We start from the raw sequence: 23,381 nt of genomic DNA, 5'->3' as shown, positions 1-23,381 counted from the left end.
AGAAAATACGCCATATTGTACAGTTTTCCTTCGATAAAGGCAAAAAACAAGCCAGACAGCTACAAATCCGAATAGTGTTTATGGTAATGATACTTTAGCAGTAATTCAGGTGCAATTTTGGTTTATATTCTGATAATTTTGATGTCAAAGACGCACCACCATCTGGAAGAGGAATTCTCCAAAATGTAGAAAAATAATAGAAGTAGTTTATTAAAAAAATCCATGATAAGTAAGAAATACTTATTAATAGATATATTATTTTAGTTTAATTAAATAGATCCCCAAAAATCAAATATATATATTTTTTAAATAAAAGCTAAATTACTTATGCTATAAATAAACCTATTTTACTTTTGAAAGAAAGAGAAAAACCAAGGTTATATTTTTACCAAACCAAACGCTTTATAAAAAAAAGGAGTTTTTTGTTATCTGCTTTTTCCCCAGGATTGATTATAATCCTATTTGAAATATAAACCTATATTTGGAGCCAGTATTAAATTTTTCAAGAAAATGATTTATTTTCAGTTAGATTCATAATTTTTTTCTTAATCATATTTAGCTCCAACCTTATAAAAAAATTGCTCCAAGAAAATTAAATTAAAAATACTCATTGACCAAATTGTTAATTTGAAAACTAATTACTGATTTGCAATTAGTGTGCGTCAAATATATAGACTATACGGATTCGTAACTACAGAGGGATGTGGTGGACTTCACTTTTGAATAAAATATTGTTGCCAAATTTTTAATATTTCGTGTAAACGACAGTTGTTGTTGTCAAAAAAAAAAAAAGAAAAAAAAATGATTATATGTATATGGTTGAAATATTTAACAAAAGGTAGTCTTTTTTGTTAAAATTCAAATTACCACTTGATGCTCAATCCATTTTAAAAAGAGAAATTTAAAATGACCATTGTAACCCTGACAATTTGAAAAATGTTTTGACGAAGATCAGCTTAGCTGCCATGATATTCCATTAGAACTACTATAAGCATGTGTGACGAAAGGAGATGAAAATAATTATATATATAGGCAAGAATGACTCTGATATCGATCTTCAATTCCACTCAGAGTAACAAGGACACTATACTATTAAAACAATGAAACAAATCGTAAATCGTAAGGGCTAACATTATAAGCATATATAAACGTATAATCTGGTTTGGTATGTATAAATGATCTGTTGTATGTTATAGAAAAGAAAGTACACTACTCAGGAGTTGAATTATAATGACAACAGCTTAGGAAAAGAAAATTAATTCTTCATTTTACTAACTCCAAAACAACGGGGGCCTAAAAATGCACCCGTTTTCCATTACTATATCTATGCATAACTTATATTTCCTCATTTAGGAGCACCAAAAAAATCCAACTTACTTTAGTAAGTCGTGTATGAAGTATTATGCCCTTTAAACCTTCAATTGCAAATGTATCAAATTTGAAGCATGAGCAGCGGACTAATGGCCAAAAACATTTTCCAATATGAATAATCAATCACGTTTATATATTTCATTAAATAAATTGTGATCTTTAATGTACTGGACGCTTTTAAACAGCAAATATTTTTTACGTTATGTTAATTATAATATTAAACTTGTAAAAATAAGACAAAATATAATATTTATAAGCAAATAATCCAGCAAAAAAAAGTTGGAATTTGTGTTAGATATTCAAAAACTTAGACTCAAGTTTATTTTGATAAGGAACTAGCAATTTTACGAGGCATTGCTTGGAGTTATTTGTAAAAACTAAAATCAATTTTAATTACACTGTCCAACAGCAAAAATGGTACAAAACAGTATATGCTCTATTAAATAGAGTTTGATCCCCTGATTCCAAATATGGGCATAATAAAAGGACATATATGGAATCAAGGGACCAAACTTTACTAAGTTAAGCATACGCTGTTCTTGTGCATAAAAAAGTGTGATTTTGTTGGATATTGTAATTCATTCATTCTTGAGGAAAAAACATCAAATTATGAAGTTTAATCAAGAATGTAATTACTCTTGAATGACACAAATACGCTGATGAGTTACAAGTATTTGATGAAAATAGTGTTCCTTTTGGGTGTGTTAAAAAACCTGAAAATTAATGTGGTAGCCCTAAAGAATATTTTAAAAGAGAACAGTTGAGATGTCATGACGTTTCTTAAGATCAGCTACTATCAGCTGTGACGAGAGATGAGGGAGAAGTCGAAAAACAAGATCATAGGCAAGAATTACTCCGATGTCGATCCTCAATGTTACTCTGAGTCCAAAAAGGACTTACAATTAAAAAATTGCAATAAATCATCAAGGTCTGTCTTTTATGAGCACACACTAATGTTCAAATAAGTTACGAATATAATTGAATGACGTTGAAAAAATTAATTTACTACACAGGAGTTTACCCCATTTATGCCCATTTTCTAAGTAAAAAAAATATTTACAAGTGGTACATACTTTTCAAAAATGGCCGGTAAGATGCCAATGACAAGCATCTTTTTTTTAAGTTTGGATCACTATTTTTTTTCGACTACCAAACGCTTTAAAACAAAGTCCGAAACGAGTTTGTTATCATGGAAATATCTTTTTTTACACTAAATATATGGAAATATCCAATCATCCCATTTTTCAAAAATCTATAAATTACGTATTATTTATATGCATTTTGTTAGATCATTTCTATAACAAAGAAAGTGTTATTTGTTTTGATGCCTTAAAGTACTTCATTTCTAGAGATAATCCGGTTTATTATTCCCTTTGTTCTTGAAAAATGAACTTTTATAGTGAAATTGTGGCTTCTCGAAAAAAAAAAAAATTAAATACATATTGTTAATATTTTCTGTACACACCTACTACAGTACTATTTATTCATTAGTATATTTTTTTTTTTATTCAAAAGAAATAAGAAAATATGAATTTTTGACTTTAAAAGTTTGTACATTTGATATGTAGCGCAACATTGGTCTCACCAATCCACATCCAAAATTGAGTATCTAGTATATTTCAACCTTTATCAATTGCAAGTCAAACAATTCATCCAACTGGGCTCATACAAACTTAAAAATTCCAACTACTAAATTAAACGAAAGTTTTGGCCCTACAAATTGCGATACTCTTCATAAGCCTCACGAAATTTTTGAATTGTTTTTTTGGAAATTTAGAAATTCAATTATTTAAAAAAATATACAGTAATCTATGGAAGTCAAAAGATGAATCATAGATTTGACCTTCCAGATGACGAAATGAGGGTATTCATTGGAATACTACTACTATCAGGCTACTACAATACTGTTTCAAGGAGAAGGATGTATTGGGAAAATGAACCGGACTGCTCTAATTTACTTGTCAAAAATTCAATGAGAAGAAATAAATTCGAAAAAATTAGGAGATATTTGCACGCTTCAGACAATCACAAATTAGATAAAAAAGACAAATTTTCAAAGATCCGTCCTCTGCAAAATTTTATTGAACTCAAATAGGAAGAAATGAATCAACAGGGGACATGGAGGTACCGGCACCAATCTCAAAAATAGAAATGGTAATTGTCCATTCACATCTGTAAAACACTTTTTTAAAGTCTTAAAGTGGGAATATGAAATGCTTCTTTGGTAGTTATAATAATATTTTAGTACTAGATAGAATTACAATAGTCTCGTTCATGTTGGATCTAATCAACATGGAAATAGACCCATCAAAAAGGCTGTAAGATTTTCTGCTAAGGATAAGAAGAGAATTAATATAAGTATACCATCTCTAATTAAAGAATATAATAATCATATGAGTGTATGACAGAATGGATGAAAACATCTCACACTATAGAGTAGCAATACGTGGGAAGAAATGGTACTTTCCTATTATATGTTGTAATTTACAGAATGTAAGTGGTCGATCATTCATGGTTATTTACTCGTCAAGGTGGATATGAAGGAGATTTATCTGAATTCACACGTTGTATTGTAAATCACTATCTATCAACTTATGTCCAACCCCCAAAAAAAATTCAAGGCAAGAATATTTATAGGGCTTTAAATACACCAAAAAATCGATTTGATAAAAAAAAAAATTTCAGTATTGAAGATGAAAATAAAATAAGGCTCAGGTGTAAAGTATGTAATATTCAAACAATAATATACTTATCTTCACAATGTAGTGTACTTTTAAAAGTAAAATGTATGAATTTATATCATCATGGTCTTTTATAGATTTTTTGATTTCATTATATGAGATATGTATGTATAGAATTGACAAAAATTAAACAAATAAAGAAAGTATAAGTAACAGTAATAATTTATGATGCGGTGTTGCCAATATTGCGTACGTGCATCATTAATTTTTTTGCTATAATTGGCAAAAAAAGGAGTTTAATTTTTAAAAAAAGTTCATAAACTTATTTAAGACCTTACACTCTATGTTATATTAAAAAATCAACATAATCATTTACCAAAAAAATTTCTTTCCATAACTGATTTCATAATAATGACAACAGCTGTAAAAAAAATGATTTCTTCAGATTACGAGCTCCAAAAAAGTAGGCGACCAAAATAATACACCAGATATGTATAACTACTTATAAGTGTAAGTCCTTGTTATTCCAAGTAGAATTAAGGATTGAAAACGGAGTCATTCCTGTCCATGTCTTTGTTTGATACAGAGTGGGACTTTTGTTTATTTATTTCTTCTTGCAGCTGCTCGCAGCTAATTTAATGAAACGTCATGACAGCTGAGGAGCTTTTCTTACAAATATTAATCAATTTACTATGTTAATTTTCGTGTTTTGTTTTTTTTACATACCGAAAATACTGACGTATAGCAACCCTAACTATTGTGGTAGTGGGGTAATGACGCATTTAAAACCGTCCGAACCAAAGAAATGTCCTGCAAATACCTCTGTATGTGCATGTGAATTGCCCTAACGATATTTTTGTTATAGATTTTTAGTCAAAAAGTAACGAAAAGTACAAAAGTATTGGTCCGGTGACAAATTTCATGAATATCTACCGAGTGGTCCATTGAAATCTGAACACTTATAACTAATTTAATAACACTATCCAACAAAATCACACTTTTTTTTATGCACAAGAACAGCATATGCTCAACCTAGTACAGTTTGATCCCCTGATTCCAAATATGGCCTTCTTTTTTATCTCATAGCCTCATGGCCTTCAGAAAGAGGCCATGATTTTTTTGCTATTTTTGGCTCTTTTTAAGGTTCAAAGCTATTGTAAGCCCACGGTGTTGAAGATAGGGATAAATTAAAGACAATTAAAAACAATTCCCTTGCAATATTGTCGTGGCCTTATCTCAAATAGACAACGATATAGAGCGTTTTTTGGGAGGCTCTTTTTATTAAGTTTTTAGCTATTGAATGTAATATTTTTAAACTTTTTGAATCTATTCGTCTTGAAGCTATGAGCCTCTGAATAAAAAGTACATATTTACCATTTTAAACAAGGATAACTCGAGTTAAAAGTATTATGCAGACATTTTAAAAATGGTTTTAGAATTTTTTAACATTCGGCTTGAAAATATATTACCATAATGTATCCATATCTTCAACACCGAGGGCGTAAAACAGCTTTGAATCATAAAAATACCAAAAATAACAAAAAAAATTATGGCCTTTTTTTAAGCCTATGAGAGAAAAAGTAAGGCCATATTTGGAATTAGGGATCAAACGGTACTAAGTTGGTCATATACTGTTTTTGTACCATTTTTCCCGTTGGACAGTGTAATTAATAATAGTTGAGAGATTGTAATTTATTCATATTTCGATATATTAAAACATAAAGATTTTATTAAAAAAACAAAAAGACAAGACAAACCAGAGCTCTTTGGCTTACATACAAGTCGAGAAAATGACACATGAATGTGATTGGCGTAAACACACTTCAAGCAGTTGGGTGTCTCCAGGACAACCGTCTACGCCTTCAGCAAGTCTGAAATGTTGGAAAGGAAGAAATGCTCCGTTAAAAAAGGCAAAACTGGACCCAAAGGATTTAAAGAAAATAGCCCAAGCCAATCCTCACAAGTCCATGAGGTCCCAAGCCAGATATCTCGAGGATTCACACCAGACTGTCCAGAAATCTATCAAAAAAGGGGATGGAAAGAGCCTTGTGAGAGTAGGGGTGTCAAAATTGGCATCTCCAATGAAAGAAACCCATCTCCTCCGCTTCAAGACTCTTTTGAGTCATTTTGTTATATTTTTTGATACTTTTGGCCCCCTACAGAGCTGATGCCGTCCCCCTCGACTACAGCTATCATCCAAAAACCAAGGCCATCAAAACACAGCCAGCCAGCAATGGGACGACGTGACAGAGGACTACGGGGTACCAGTCCTTCAGAAGCTGCCTGAAAGCCATCATTGCCGCACATGAAGCTAAATTAATGATTAAGAGAGCTAAGACCCACATCTATTTATAGTATAAATTTGGTGAGATTCTACTGTTAGTTAATAGATTATATCTTGTTGAATGTTAGAATACAAAGTGTTCATATTTTAATGGACTACTTGGTACTTCTTATACAATCCTATATCATTTTATTTAAGGCACAACAAAGTAATAAAAACAAAGTACAGTCAGCATTAATTTATAAATAAAAAAATATTTGCAATGTCCAGGGTTTTTAAATGTACACAATATGGTCTACTTATAAATAAAAAAATATTTCCTTGCTGAAATATATTGATAGATTACTTACATACACCACACATAAATACTGCATTAAACATGATACAAGACAAATATTTGAATAGCTCGTTTGAAAATAATATGCCACCTGAAAATTTTAAAGTAGAACTAAAACATAAAAATAACTTTTAAAAATATGAATAAATCTACTTTGATGAAATAATAACAACGCATTTCTAACCGAAATATTGAAAGTACCGATCCCCAAAATTTCATTTAACAATTGAATTACTCTTTCATAGCTAAAAAAATTCACAACGCTCCAAAATTATAGTTCTGAAGCTTATGCAAAGAAAATCAAAGGTAAATTCGGGTTTTTATGTGTGTAATTTCAAAAAAAATAATCTTATATATATTTTTTTAAACTGTTGTTTTCCATCTGCTACATAAAGACTCCAAAACATCTTATTTGAGATTATTTTTTACATATCAGTCCATGTGGACACTGCATTCAACATTGGTCAATTTTTTCGCCCTCAAACACCATTGAAGCATCATTAATTATTTAGTTTTTCCAACTTTTGTAAAAATTTATTATACAATATAATCTTGTTTATATATACTAAAGGCCCTTGATTGAAATTAGAGTAGCTTAGATAGAAAATGAGATCACTAGGCCTTTACTATTACTTTTGCAGGTTTTAAGGCCAAATATTTAAAGATCGAAGGTTCAATTAGAAAACAAAAATTGTCCGGTTCTAGGTATCAAATATTACTTTTTTTTCGTCTCAAATGCCTACTAACTCATGAAAAATACAAAGGAAATCCTCCTAACTTTAACAATCCTCCTGTGAATAATTAAAACATCTCATTAGTAAAATACGCTCCAAATTATTAGGAATGAACCAATCCCCTAAATAAGGAAAACCTTCATTACTCTTAATTCGGATATTTATTTATTTTTAATCATATGATCACAACAAATATATACACTATACACCGAAAAATAAAAAAATACAACCTATTTCTAGTTAACCCTTAAACCCCTTATTAATATTAATTAACTAATAGTTTTGACCTTTTTTTTATTATCTCTCTGGACTAAAAACGTTTGTAGGGATGATAAGATTCATTCCATCGAATACTATTTTTATCCTCAATATTCTTAGAAATATTCGTGATTGGTGACTCAGTATCAGGTAAAGCTTTAAATTGAAATTGTTTGTTGTGACTATGATTCACAATTACATTGCCTTTTGGAGTATCTTCGTCGTATGCATTCATCACATTCCTATTAAAAGTTGAAATAATCTTCTGCTCCCTTCTAGGTATACGAAACAATTTCATAATATGCCCCTTTTTGTTGTAAAAATTTATGCTTATGTAAGGGCCCCCCCCCCCACACCACCTGATTTCAACCCTCTGGTCTATGCATTCTGGCTGCAAATTGAGAAGAAAGCCTGTTGACCTTGTCACCGAAATATTGATTCCCTAAAAATCACAATCAATAGGCTACAATAACTCTGACCTAAATCAAGGCTGTGTTTAAGGACTTTTTAATTTGATTAGAGCTATTGTTGCTGCCAATGTGGTCTATAATAAGTGCAAATTATTCGTTTCCCCGGTCAATTTTTAAAAAATATATATAAAAAGTATCTACCCTACCTGGCCGACCTCCCGTGAGAAAGATAAAAATGCTTATAAACCTTAAGTAGTTACGATATGTTTTAAAAAACTGAAAATTAACGTGGTACCTTGACAATTTGAAGAAATTTTTGAAGAAAAACAGCTGTTATGACTTCCATTAAATTATATGCAAATAGCTATGGGAGTAAAGAAATCAATACCAGCCTCATTCCGTACCAAGCAATAACATAGGCTGGGACTATCCGTTTTCAATACTTAATTCTAGTCCGAGTACAATAAGTCTTACAGCTCCTCAGCGTTACTTTCCGTCATCCACTCGTTGTTACACTTTATACCTATATGTTCCGTAGTTAATAATGATAACAGCTTAGAAAATAAATAAAACACTCTTCAAATTGGCAAAAACAAAATAACTCGCACCCTAAAAACACCTTAGGATTTTCAACTCTAGCTTTAAGTCTAACAATAGTTTTCTACTTATCATAACAATATAATTCATTTCAAATAAATTACTTTATAGATAATTATTATCTTTTAATTTTAAAAAGTAAATAAAATTGACATTGAATCACAAAGATATATTTTTTTTTCCAAATCTCCGCAAAAATGGTTCTAAAAGATTAGGATGAATTCTAATAGTAAGAATAATTTCGGGTAGGTGATAATCTTAGCTGTGATGACGTTTTATTAGATTCGCTTCAAGTAGCTATGAGATTAATGATAGAAAAAAACTTTGTATCTAACTAGGACGTAGGAAGAAATTACACCGTTTTCGACCATCTGTTTTGTAATGATCCCAACTGGGCTTTTCACTTTTAACTCCCAAAAAGAATCATCACACTTACTTTCCTTCATTCATGAGCACACACACTCTTTATAAAACTTTATTCTCAAGAATAACAAAAAAATAATGATAACAGCTTTGGAAAATAAAATAAAAACTACAAACATTATAAAAACTCGCACGACAAAAAATGCTTAAGATTAACAATCATAAAGATAAATTTAAGTTATCTTTAGCTCAACATATGTTACTAGCACTTTGAATGAGAGGCGAACTATCTGGAAAGTGTTGGATAGCTGTCGCAAATCTTAACAGTTTATCGTCGAGCCGTACATCGGATCGTAAGTTTACAAATACAAGAGATAACAAATCTCAAGTATAGTGGCTATCCTGAGTAGCCACATACAACTTAATAGAATTTTTGTTTTTAAATGAGTAAAACCCTGAACCCAATCTGTCGACTCTGTGAAGAAGATGAGGAAATACCATTTCATCTTATCAATGACTGTGGCCGTACAATGCAGAAAATAACTAAACTTGCTATGGAGTCTATGGAAAAGAAAAGATCAATGGAGGAGCAACTTTTGAGGATTTTTAATATATTGTGTAAATATGACATACAACTTTGTATCTAAGCTATTGATAAAATGACGGATTTATTAGATAAATAGCAATTTTTGTTTGTCAAACTTATATGCAAACGAGTTTTCAGACAAATTTCACACACATTATTTTATCTACTAATCCAATATTCCTGGAAAAAAAAAAAAACCGAAACTACAATTGCCCAGCGGTGTGGGCACCCATAAAAGATACACAAATAAACTATATTTTATAAATAAAGATAATCTTTTTCCTTTTTTTTCCTTCATGAAACCTTATCTTTAGTTATCTTGGAGAAAGTGAGAGTGTAAAAATCTACAAAAATACATGGTTTGATTCTGAATAAAATGCCAAAGTGTCAAAGAAAATAGAAAATTCGTTAAAAAAGGAATGAGAAAAAAATTCTTTTCTATAAAAGTTTAAAAGAAAAATCGTGTTTTTATTAATACATATTACATATAACATATTCATTTGAATTTTGAGACACTGGACTTATGTGTATACATAATAAGATTAAAAATTAGTAAAAAGGGAATTAAAGTTGATAAAGTCTTTCATTTAAAAAAGACCCTAAAATTGATTTTTTTAATGAAAAAATAAGGCTTAAACTTTTGTTACTTTCCTGAGATAATTAGTAATCCCCGTTTTTAAAAAAATAAGAAAATTGAAAATGTTTATTGTTTGGAAGAGAGAAAATGCCATGTTAGTCTTTTTCATACCTTCAAAATGTATTTAGTCATTTCTAAAAATAAAACATTTTAAACCACAGAACTTCGTTATTTTGAAAGGGAGATTTGTTGAGGTTTGAAGACTAATATTTGCAAAGTTCTAGTGTTGATTCCCAGGAATTATAATCGATTCAATTATTCCTAGGAATTTTAAGCAACTCTTTTAATCGATTTCCGATAATTTTTTAGCAATTCTCGGGAAATTTATAGACTCTTGTCTTCATCCCTAGTATTATAACAGGGGCGTCCCCAAGATTAGATTTTTTTTGGGTGGGGGGATGGGGGCGGGCTTAGTTTTAGGATTTAAAAAAAACAAAAAATAACACATAGATACTCACAGAAACTTTAATTTTTTGAAAAGAATATTCAAAAATTAAAGTTTTTACAAAAAAAAAATATTCAAATATAACATTTTTTCATAAAAATTTCAAATATAACATTTTTTCAAAAAAGAATTCAAATATATATATTTTTTTTTAATTTGAAAAATCTACAGCTATTAAGAAAAAATTATTTTCTTCGGAATAAAGTTTCAAATAATAAATTTTTGTTCTGCTGCATAATTTTCCCGGATTACTTATTTTTAAGAAAATAAATCTTTCAAAAAAAAAAATTACTCATTTTTCAGCGAAAATTTTTTCATTCTGTTTTCATCTAGTTAAATAAAAAAATTCCTTCATTTGTAGGAGACGGGACGAAGGTACTTTCTCTACTCAGCTTTGTAATCGAACAGGAGATGATACTGTTCATGTTTTGCTATTATTACGAACAAATGTCAATTTAAAGGATTAAAAATGGAAATATAAAACTTATTTGTTTCTATAATTCCTGATAATTCTTAAAACATTATGGATTTCCAGACATCCCAAAAAGATCGATAATAAGTCATCACTGGTATATACATGTGTACGCATGATAGATGTGGTACCCAACCTTTAGGGTTGCAACTTTTGCTTGAGAAAAGAAAGTAACATAACAGTTGGAATAAATTCCTGCAATGATCATATTCGGAACAATCAGTAACACAACAGTAACAACCATAGATGAAAATAATATTATAATCAGGGGCGTTCACGGGAGGTGGGCTGGAGCAGTTGTAGCTCCGACCCATTTTTTTTTTTTTTTTTTTTTTTCGAAAAAATGTCATATTTTTAATTGAGTTTTTGAATATTTTTTCCCAAATAATGAATTTTATGTGAATAGATGTAGATTTTAGATTTTTTTCTTTGAATTTTTTTTTTTTTGTGAATAACAGTGGCTTTTGATATTTTTCCCAAAAGAATTTCAAATTTTTTTTTTTTTAAATTAAATTTTTGATTTTATTTCAAAAAATATCCATAACAAATCCCCCCGAAAAAAAAATATATATTTAATTTTTCGGACGCCCCTGATAGCAACATGGTCCAGGTTTTGAAGTTGCTACCTGTTTTTTGTTTTTTTTGTTTTGTTTTCTAAAGGTGTTGTCATTATAATTTAAATTCTTTAGGAGAGGACATATTATACGTATAAGCAATAAAATGCAACCACGAATATGTTTGCTCATGAATAATGGCGAGTAATGTTGATGAGTTAGTTATAAGTTTAAGTCATCTTTGGATATTTTCTCTTAAAGGGTTTATCCTCCATAATATCGGGGGCCAGATGGATAAGGTGTTGGAGGATGATTACCTTGACGTTATTCGGGCTTGTAATTCAGTTGGTAAGTTTACTTTGGGAGATATGTTAATCAAAAATATACACAGCCTTTTTCAAGCTGTAAAAACAAAGCGTATATCTGAAGCCTAAAGGGTTTACCTAGAAATAATTGTTATACTAGCAAATTACACAAAGGAAAAATAACATCCTGGAAACCCCTCTTCAATAACAACCAGAAAAGAAGCTGAAATAATGAACAGTGGAATTATGGTCTACAATGAAACCCCTAGGAAAGAATGCAGAAGAACATGCAGACAAAGAGCTTAGATTTACGCGATAAACTGAATAAAAACAGGCAAGTAAGACTAATAGCAGAGAAAAACTGTGATGGGCAAATTAGGAGGTAACAAATCTTACGCAGAAATAGCAAAAAACAAAAGCACATTAAGAGCAACATCATTCAATTCAACAAATCGAAATATGGGGGGACATGAATATTAACCAAAATCATAATAACTACAGAAATTCTATGAAAGGTCGGCACACAGACACGTTTGAACGTTTGAGTAAGAGCAATAAAGTAATTAGTTCGAGGACCCCATATGAAGTAAGATTAGATCATGCAAGTGATGGTGATAAAAGAAATGGGAAACAAGGCATGAATAGTGTGTTAACGAAGTGGGCAAATGAAATGAAAATTAATAATAGGAAGTTAAAATATAAAATGACGCAAGAGGACCTCAAAATGATTTTGCTCGTACAGCTAAAACAATTCTGGGTGGTACGTACTCATCACTTGGTGAGAATAGTAATAACAGAGGTTCTATTCTCAGAGAATGGAAAGATACGTTCGAGACAGGGTCTGTAAGTACAGATGAGTTTGGTTATAAGGATATTGGATATTCGCAATCTGGACCCGAACTGATTAAAAAACATTTAAATTCTGCACTGTTCAATGGACAACTTCGTCCATTGCTGCTTACAGCCCAGACTACTTTGATTCCTAAAGTTGAGAGGCCAGTTTCTTCGTCTGATTATCTCCTTATTTCTGTTTTGTCACATATAACTAGAATCTCCCATCGAATAAAAAATCCGAGAAAAGATCAGATTGAGATCCTTAATTAAAATTATTAACTTGATTTGAGTATATATGAAATCAAATCGACTATGTCTAAAAGTAGATCAATATGATATGCAAACTGAGAACATTATGGGGAAATCTCCCTGCTATATAACTTTCTCAAGAGGATCTTCAACACCAGCAAGGAATATAATTTATATTGTCGAATATATATCACAGTCATTATCCAAAAACTTGCTATGTCTGCATATCACTAAAAATATATAAATTTGATATGACCTTAAATCAGGAAAATAAAAATAGTTAATACTCAGCTACCGTTAGTTATCATAATACCTTCAAATAGAAATGAACTTCTTAGAAACTTATGTAGAAGTGAGATACATTCAAGTCTTTTAGCAATGATCCGAGATTCCTATTATGTCTACAGTTTTGTTAACACTATGTGTAGTCATATTCTAGAATCACTTCACTTTTAGTTGAGGGTATTATTGTAGTTTTTAATAGGTAATAGTAATTGAGTATTTACCCTGTATTTTATACAATATCCTTTGAAAAACCATCAACAAATTGCAAATCTAATCACTGTTTGTCTACCTATATTCCTAAAATATCAATAAACGTTTCAACGTTGTGGGGAAGAATTCTGCGTTACTTAAGGAAGATAAAATATTTGCCATCATCAATACAATAACAAAAAACATTATACTTCTATTATTACATACGAAATTAATACTATTTTTATACTAATGTAAAAGAAAATATGCTAAATGAATGTCGAAAGTAATATAAATTAAGTTTTAATTTGTCTGAGTATAAAATGAAATTATTAAGTTAAAGGATAAATATAATTTAGGATAGGTTAAGAAATTGATTAATTTAAGATTGTGACAAATAGTCGGATAAATTTATCAATGTTTATGTATCATACGAGTCATTTCTCCTTTTTGTATTTACACGAAAAGAGAGCCTTCTCCAGTAGTTCTAGTGTTCCTTGGCTGAAGGTGTCATAACGGATTAATAATAAACAAACAACCTAATGAAGTATATAAATATCTAGGCATCCGACACTCGGCCTTAAGAATCCAAACACCGTCAGTACCAGAAGACGTTTAACTAAAAGTAAAAAGGCTAACCCAAGCATGCCTAACTGATACACAATTTTTTTAAATTCTTAATCAAATATTATTAGCAGGGTACCTGTATGCTCAGACAAAGGGGAATGTAATAAATGCAGACCTAAACAAGTCTCAAGCCATACTAAGACGTTTTGTAAGGAAGATAACTTGAAAGTAGAGTAAAGAGGGGTGGACTAGATCTAATGAATCTATTAAAAATATGTTGCTTTTCGATCAATACAAGAATTGATACGTTAAGCAGTTTGGATAATAAATATATAATGGTACTTAAAAAGTTAAACCCAGGACTATTTAATAAAGTTAGACTCAAATATTTTGATAAAAATGTTCTACATAAAGATGATTATGAGAAGGAGAAACATAAAAATCTTATTGGATCAGTTGACTCCAAATTTCATAAATACTCTCCACAATGGGCCTTAGGAAATGGCTCACGGATAAACCATTCTGTGTCGAATTATGAATTTCGACGCACTTGTAAAGTAATGGCTGTCCAAGTCTAAAGTTAGTAGGTTTAGAGATGACGTGGGAGGTAACAAGTGTAAATCGTACAGTAGTAGGGTTAAAATTTTTGACCATATTCAACAGTCATGTGTCAGGACGCATTGCATTTATCAGATAAATTAGTTTCTTATCTAAAGCATTACCTTACCAAAAATGGGGGCAGGGTAATTTCTGAGCTAATTTTTGAGGTCGATGGAGTACTAATGAAGCCAGACACGATAGTATCTAAAGGAGGGAAGACCTCCTTTGGCCTTGAGCAAACCATAACGGGAGAAAGTACTGAATTGCTAGACGCATATAAAGCAAAAAAATATAAAAATATAGAAATGAAAAGCTCAGTAAACTAACTACGGATGAGTATGAAGCTAACACTGATTCCAAAGTTCTTAAACATAGAATTGTCTATGATTGGGCATGTTCACTATTTGAAAAATCAAAAGGGAGTTGAGCTTAAAGTGCTCAATGATTGATACAAGATATGGTCAGGGGAAAGATCAAGACCAGACAGCTTAGGTAGAGTTTACAAATACACATTATTATCTTATTGTAAACTCACTCTGAAGTATTAACTTCGATGGGAGGGATCCCGCCACATAGAGAGATTATAGAAGTATAAACATTTAGTGGTTTACATCCTTCAAAATAAGTCAACTAAATTAAAATCAAAGCCCTACCTTCCAAATCCATGGACGCTGGTTGTAACAAAGCACCTGAGCACAGAACTATTAAGCACGTTATAAACATTACTACTACTCATGAATCCTCGTCATTTTAGCTAAGAAGCGTCTATGGAGTCTTATTGGTCGTGTGACGTAAGGATATTCAAGAAAAGAAAAGGAGGATATCGCATTGTCACAGTCGTGCGTAAAGTAATAAATATTCTTCTCAGTCAAAATGGCGGCGATAGTGTGGACTTAAGGGGGAAGTGAAAGAAAAATGGAGACTGTTTGTCCCACAACTCGTGTTCAGGCTATTCACCAATTAATATCGTGCAATATTGCTGAACGTTGTTCATTCTTCTTCTCACCCACAATAGCTGGAAGGGGGGGGGGCAGGGAGCAAGAGAAAAGGGTTTGTGATTTATGATAATTGATAAATATGGTGTTGGTCAAATGTATGAATAAAACTGTGTTGGAATTGGCTTAATTAAGTAAATACTATTAAACCATTTATTAAGATTTAATGTTGAAATAATTGGTGCTAATAATTAAGTACTATTAAGTGCCCCTCCCAAAAATTATACATATATTATATTGATTTTATTTTACTAAGCTTGTTCATAATTACCAAATATTAATTTCTATTTATTATTGTATGAGGTTTAGTATTTTATGAATAAATAATTGGGGGTAGGAGTTTTGAGATGAGTATTCTCTGAAGTTTCAGCCCTAAAAGAAGTCGTTTTTCAATGACTTAAGTTTAACCCCTTGGCATAGGATCCAACTTTGTACCAAATGGTGGTACTGAGAATGTTCATCTCGGATCCTGCTCGGATACCCAAACAATATAATTAAAAATCAACATCGGAGTAATTCCTCCCTATATTGTTGTTGCATACACAGTGGCGTTTGTGTTTATTTCCTCCATCTCACGGCTGCTTATAACTGATCTAATAAAACCTCATGATAACTAAACTGCTCTCTTCCAAAACATCAAATTGTCATTTTTTTAACATACGAGGGGATATTATTATTTTCAACAATGGTCGTAACGTTATATTATTTTTTTAAAGGCTTTTTTATTATTTCATTTCTGAGTAGATAACATCTGTGTATTGAGTAACTACGTATGAGTGTGCTCATAAAAAATGGTGAGTAACACTGAGGATTTCCTAAGTAGTTATATCTTATATTTTTTTAGCAAAATTGGTTTGTTCGACAACATCTAATGACTACAAGCAATGCGTGATTCTTCAGCTAGTAAGTTATATAAGAAAAAAAAACAAATTTCAAAAACCCATTAAGAATTTGTTAATTAAAAATCAATAATGAGTTTTCTTCTTTCGCTTTTCACTTCTTCTTTTTTCCCAAAAACCTCAATCAGAAGTACCCAAAATAATGAATAATAATTGAAAATAACTCATAGAATATTCGAGAAGAATATCTGAAAAACTAGATATATAATGGAAAAGATGAAAGCTAAGTATAGAATATGAGCAGACTTTAAAAAAAATATCATTGCCAAATGATGTTTCTGTCTATAGGTTGGGACTGTAACATTTTTTATAGCAGAGTGTATGTGATTTACGTACACTTCTTTATTTTATATTTAATAATAGGAATGATAATTCAGGGAGTTGTATTATTTTTCTACTAGACGGCGCCATTTTCTCCCACTTTGTTTATAAACTAATATAAGTAAACAGCACTTATACCCAATGAAACAATACAAAATTACAATACAGAGTGGGTCAAATTGAGAGTATTACTAGTAATTATTTCGTTACTCAACTCAGAAATATAACAGTATGCAGGCATAGCTTACACTGAGGAACACTCATTTTGTACAAATGAATTCAAGCCAAAGAAGGAATTTATCTTTGAGCGCAGAATTCAAACTTGAGCTCAGATGAAAAGGGTTTTTATTGATTCTGTATCTTGTTTTGAACTCGATATATTTCCATTTTTAGGCGGAAAAATGATGAAAAAATACACTCTTCTTAAGGCCCTTATAACTTATTCATAATACATCGTGATGATGAATGCTATAGCTAAGGTTGATAATTTTGGTAAGTATACTAAATCTGGCAAGGAGAAGGGAAGAAATACTTATGGTATCATTGATTAAAATAATAAACATCTTCCTCTGTCAAGAACGTTATCAATTCGTGCTTTTATTATTCAATATTAGATACTGATAGTCGATAGAAAACTGAATAAAATGCATAAAATAACGTCGCCTTCGGTCTGTATTTCTGGAAATGGAGGTCCAGGAATTTGGAAAATACTTACCGGACGAGAAACAGATGGCTTGATTCTTTTTTAGCTAAAAATATCAATTAATATGATACCTAACTCATTAAATGACAAAAACAACTGCTTAAATGGTCACAACAACGGGGTTAGTAGTTTTGAATGGTTTGCAACTAGTTTTTCTGACACTAGTTTCTTCACTTAAAGACTTGGGTATGATCATTAGGTTTTCCAATATTACATAGTCAATAAATATTACTTTTTTATCACTTAAGGATTAGCTATGGTTCATGAGCTCCAAGAAATGGTGTTCAGAAAACTCATAAAAGGCAAAAACAACTGCTCAAATGGTCACAACAACGGGGGTAGTTGCATTGGGTATAGCATTATAATTAGCAATTGTGTGTATCATTCATGATAATAGTATGTTGTTATAAAAGTATAAAATATTTTTTGATGCTTTTAGTAAGGAGTAATATCGCCGGACATTATTACATAATTATCTTTTGCTATAAATCTTTACGATGTCATATTAGAAAACTACATTAAGTCAAGCATTGTGTAATCAGTTATAAAGTAGTCTTATTTTTATATCTAAGATAAGTAATTAAGGGATAAAATTTGACTGCATGGATTAACTTTTTTTTAGATAAACATGAAATAAATGAAAGTAGGATTCTAAAAACTGTTTGTACTAAGATTGGAAGAAGAGATGGATTTAATTCTAACATTTTTTTATTAGTATATTTATGGTGTAATTTTATGATTTTGACATTTACTTTATTATTAATCATGATTTAGATCTCATTGGTAGAGACATACATATATATCCGGTGCACAATTGTATATAGCAACTTCCACATGAGGAAAAAGGGGTGATGATCTTTTTGATGAAACTCCACTCTAGTTTGTGTTTTGCAGCCTAAAGTGATGCCATATTTAACTGAATTCCGATGTCAGAACAAGAAAATATTATTTGAATCCATCTATTATGAAAAGGTTGACTATTTGTTAGTAAACTTCAATAAACCATGGAATCACTTAAAAAATACAAAAGTGAACAAAAATCCTTAGAGATACAATTTTTTTAAATAGATCCTTTTTTTAAATTATACATTGAATATTTTCTATAATGTCAGCATTGATATTCTTCAGCTCTATGTAATATGAATAAGTAGTATGGGTCTAAAGAAAAGTTCGTTTTTCATCATTTTTTAGCCTAAAAATGGAAATAAATGGAGTTTAGAACAAGATACATAATTAATAAAATACCATATAGGTATTCATAAAAAACACTTTTAAAAAAGTTTTAATAATCCTACAATTAATTTTGCGATTGTTTTATGGATAAAAAATGACTTTTAACAAAAATAGTTCCGAATTACTATTGCCCCAGATATTTCAGAATTCAGATGACTGAGAGAAAAACTGAGTTCAGTTTTGAATTTTGTGCTCATAGATTAATAAAATTATTGTCTTCAATTCCTTTTCCAAATTCCCCAACCCTAATTGTTCCCTTGTGTAATTAAGTTCAATAATGGCGCAATGATAACTCTGAGCCCATTTAGGACACAAGTTCTTGGCCTCCCTTTTCATCTGATCTTAATTACAGCCACTTTACAATTATAGTTTTAGTCGAGAAAGAGGCCAATGTATTTTCCAGGCTCAACAAGGACTCCGTGATGGCAGCTTCTGAAGATGTTGTGCATAATATCTTCAAGTCGTGCAGGAGGTATCCTTACCAATTTGTTCAAAACATGTGTAGGAACATTAATTGATATATTAGTCAAATGTTCCGTAAAACAGTACTGTAGTGTTACCAGAGTACTGGCACATTTAAAATGTATTATACTTAATTGGTATTAGAAACAGTATTTGCAGCGACGTTGTCCTGTAAAACAATTTTACCAGCAAGTCCGTTACCCACGAATATTACCCTTCTCTCCTCTCCAAAAAATATCCTTTCTAAAAAATAAGATAATGATAAAAATAGTTTTAAAAATTCTGGAATAACCCTTCCCACTAACCCAAAAAAACTAATTCAATAAACAACTTTGAGCAGGCTCTTTCTAATTATACATGATTAGTCAAAAATAGCCCTTACAAAAATGTTGGTGCCGTGACACACTAATCAAAATTAAACCTGTAAATAAATATTGATACTTATTCATTCTAATACGAACAATAATCTGTAATAAATAATTTTGATCAGCCTTTAATTCGGACCATTCTATCTATTACAAAACAACGAATGTCATAAGTTCCTTTCTTTCTTGCCTAGCTTTCTAAATCAAAATTCTATACATGTTTAGATGTACATTATACACACAAATGCTTAATCATATATTTGCTTATATATTGAGTGTTCTTAATGATGAAACCCTTTGTATAATCAGTTCACATTGTGTATCGTTGTTCCTCTTAATTATATTTGGTGGGTTTATACATTAGTAAAGCAATCAGGGAGAAGTACTGCAGGCAATCACTAATAGCAAGAACATAGATTAGAGAAGTAATCTATATGTATAATGTGATTTCTGATGTATTGATATCTAAGAATGTGTAATTACTTGAGTACAGATAAGAACTTATATAAATTGACAATTTTGGAATTACTGATATTAAGTTCCTTTATTCTATCCAGATTTTCAAAATTAACCATCATTGGCATCAAAATTACCGGAAGAAAATGTACGAAACTAAAATACTGCGTAATTCTCAATTACAGTATCATGACCATAAACACTATTAACATTTTTAGCTGCCTGGCTTGCGCTTTCGCCTTAATCAAAGACAACCTGTAAAGTATGGGGTATTTTCTCTTTGTTGTTATCCATACTTGACGCACACACAAGCAATAAGGAGACACACTATCACAAAACTATTAAATATCATATCTTTCTAACAGCACGTACAATTAACGAATAACACTTATACAATGCGAGTTCCACATTAATAGGGGCATCTAATGGGGGAAAAGTATACACATATTTTCTGTACCTATTGAAACAGATGGGGACATTACATTTCAATTTCTTCTTTAAAATTTATAAGATAGACATCATCAATTTTGGTAATCTTTGGTAAGGGTGACATAACTTTACAAATGATTGAAAAAAGTTAATTGACACAAATTAGTTGTGACCCAGTAATTTATTATTATTTACTTTTAACCCAATATATTTTCACTCTAAATCCTAACATGAACACCTTTGTGAAGTATTTTGGCATCCCAATCGAAAATCTATTATGGCTATACAGTGTTTTCCACTAGAGAAAATGTCACGTACATTTTCATATGGGAGGAAGGTGAAATCTTATTTCTAAAGTTTTGAGTCTGTCAGAAAATTTATATAAAGAAATTAAGGATGATGAAATGGTCATTTTTTGGTTAAATTTATATGCCTAAATGATTGTATAATCCTACTTTTCTCTAAATATATTCCGTGGCACACTGGGGTGCCCCCTGATCGGGTTTTAACATTAGTGTTGATCTTATCTAGTGGTATACATTTTAATATTTTCATTGCAGAGAGATATTGGTGAAAAATAACGTAGGAGGAAATCAAGACATCTTATCTCTAAACGGGGCAAGCTGAAACCTCTGGAAAGAGCAAAGAAGGTTCTAAACTTTCTCAAGACCAACAAAGTCTCGGACAAAGTTTAGCTCTTTTCCGATGAAAAAGTTTTAATCGTGGATACCACTATCAATAATCAGAACAGCCGCTACATCACAACAGCCGCTATATCACAACTAAACATCCAGATGATGTCTCAGCTTCAGTGAAACATGTCTTTAGAACAAACAATCTAGCCGGGCACATGGTCTTGGGCGTTGTGAAGTATTCCCTCCCATTTTTATGGAGATAAAGGAGCAGCTGAATGCATATTCTTACATTGAACTTCTGGGAAAGAAAGTGCTTCCTTGGGCGAGGGAAGAGTTTGGGGACAACTTTGATTTCACTCTGTATCAACGTGTCGTTAAGATCCAGTGTATCCTGAGAAGGATTGTCCACTCTCTAGAAGCTTCCATCAAAAAGGAGGGGACAAAGCTCGAGTCTGACTACATATACTCTACATAGACATCTGTAAGGTATCTAGGACTCATACTGAAGCAATTTTTTGAGCTCACAGAAGAAGAAAAGTTATGCCAAGTACTATTTTCTGATGATTTTGTTAACTAAATCGACCTACTAAACCTCCTGTTTAATTTTTTATATTAGAAATTAAAAATGATAAAATATATACACTAGATGAGATCAACTCTGTAGTTAAAACACGGTCAGGGGCACCCCAGTGTGCCATTGAATATATTTGAAGAAATGCTGGATTATTCAATCTTTCCAGCCTTTATATTTGAATACATAGATACATTCTTTTTACGTATAAAAGAATTTAATTTTAAATACTTTTTCAATGTATATATAATGAACCCTAAAAATCGCTCCAGTACTCATTGTCAATAACATGTCATATCAAGGGGCCACGGTGGTCAGCGTGACAGAAGGACACAGTATACTGTTAGTCATTTAACCGCAAAATATAATTGATTTCATAATGAACAAGGAACAAGCAATAGCATCATGGATCGTTTTCTTAAGCCTTTGTCAACCACTAAAGATCTCAATGGTAGTTAATAGTAAAGCTAAAAAAAGGAAAAATAGAATTATCTTAAATTTGGCTTTATCACTAATGGGAATGCAGCATACGCATACCTTTGCACCTAATATACGGCATGGAAATTATAAGGATTATTTTGTGTTATGTGCCTACGGTATGGATGAAAACAAGCACTTTGACTCCAACTATTCTCATTCTTATTATATCTATTTAGTTTTAATTTTATTCCTGACATGTTCAGGAACAACCCTTTTATTTTATTTGAACCAGATCCTGCAGTTCATTGAAGTTCTCCAGATCTTGTTCTGGGGCTCTTAAGTTGTTATATTTCTATGGCGGTTAAGCTAGCTAGGGAAAAATGCTGTAAACCGGTATTTTTAAAGGTTAAAATTATTATTAAATTGAATATTTTCAATTAATATGATACTCTATTCATTATTGTATCGTCTAAATAAACAAGACATTTGCATATAGGCATATAGAGTGACGTTTTCATCATATTTTAAACTAGGTTACTTATGGAGTTTATTATATACTTTTGAAAGGTGCCCTCACTGAAAAAAGTTTAAGAAACGCTGGTCAAAATATATAATGAGGTCTATATAATCTCAATCCAGATAATATACCAGGCATTAAGCGACATCAAAGTTAACTGGTAATTTGAAATTTTAAACATACCTCAGACTTTTGTAGTCACTTAATTATTTTTTGGTTCATCCTAAAGTATAGAAAAAGGCATAATGTATTTTTGAATAAAAATATTAAGCAAAAAAAATCTATATATTTTAAACTGTTAAAATGTATCACAGATCCTCTTTAAAGAATATATGTAAAAAATGATGCTAATTTATATTTTCAAATTAGGTGAATAAACGTATTGATTTAAATGTATCACTGGGATAGACAATGGGACAATCTAATTGCATTGGAGGGTCCATGAATGGGAGTCTCGACCAACGTATCACCTTAAAGCAATCAATTAAGAGCGGAAAGAAAAATAATAAGCCTTAACATTTATATTTATAAATAGATTTATGCACAATTACATAGGTAAATGCTCTTTACACAGGATTGATCTGATCTAGTAGTACATATTTAATTATGTTACATTG

General features: G+C 30.8%; 1 protein-coding gene across 2 annotated transcripts in view; it reads right to left on the bottom strand.

Moving 5' to 3' along the window:
• Positions 1–15,527, bottom strand: part of LOC121125449 (calmodulin-alpha) — a 115,340-nt gene extending 99,813 nt beyond the window's left edge. The window contains exon 1 of one of the 2 annotated variants that reach the window (XM_040720650.2): positions 15,412–15,527. Coding sequence is in view for 1 of the 2 variants with exons in the window: in XM_071891387.1 (XP_071747488.1) it covers positions 15,412–15,481 (70 nt within the window). In the remaining variant the exon portion in view is untranslated. The remainder of the gene's footprint in view (positions 1–15,411) is intronic. The other variant, XM_071891387.1, reaches the window with a different exon arrangement.
• Between the last annotated feature and the right edge of the window lie 7,854 nt (positions 15,528–23,381).

This window comes from Lepeophtheirus salmonis, chromosome 10 (assembly GCF_016086655.4).
Source record: "Lepeophtheirus salmonis chromosome 10, UVic_Lsal_1.4, whole genome shotgun sequence".
NCBI lineage: Eukaryota > Metazoa > Arthropoda > Copepoda > Siphonostomatoida > Caligidae > Lepeophtheirus > Lepeophtheirus salmonis.
This window is presented reverse-complemented; position numbering and strand designations above follow the sequence as displayed.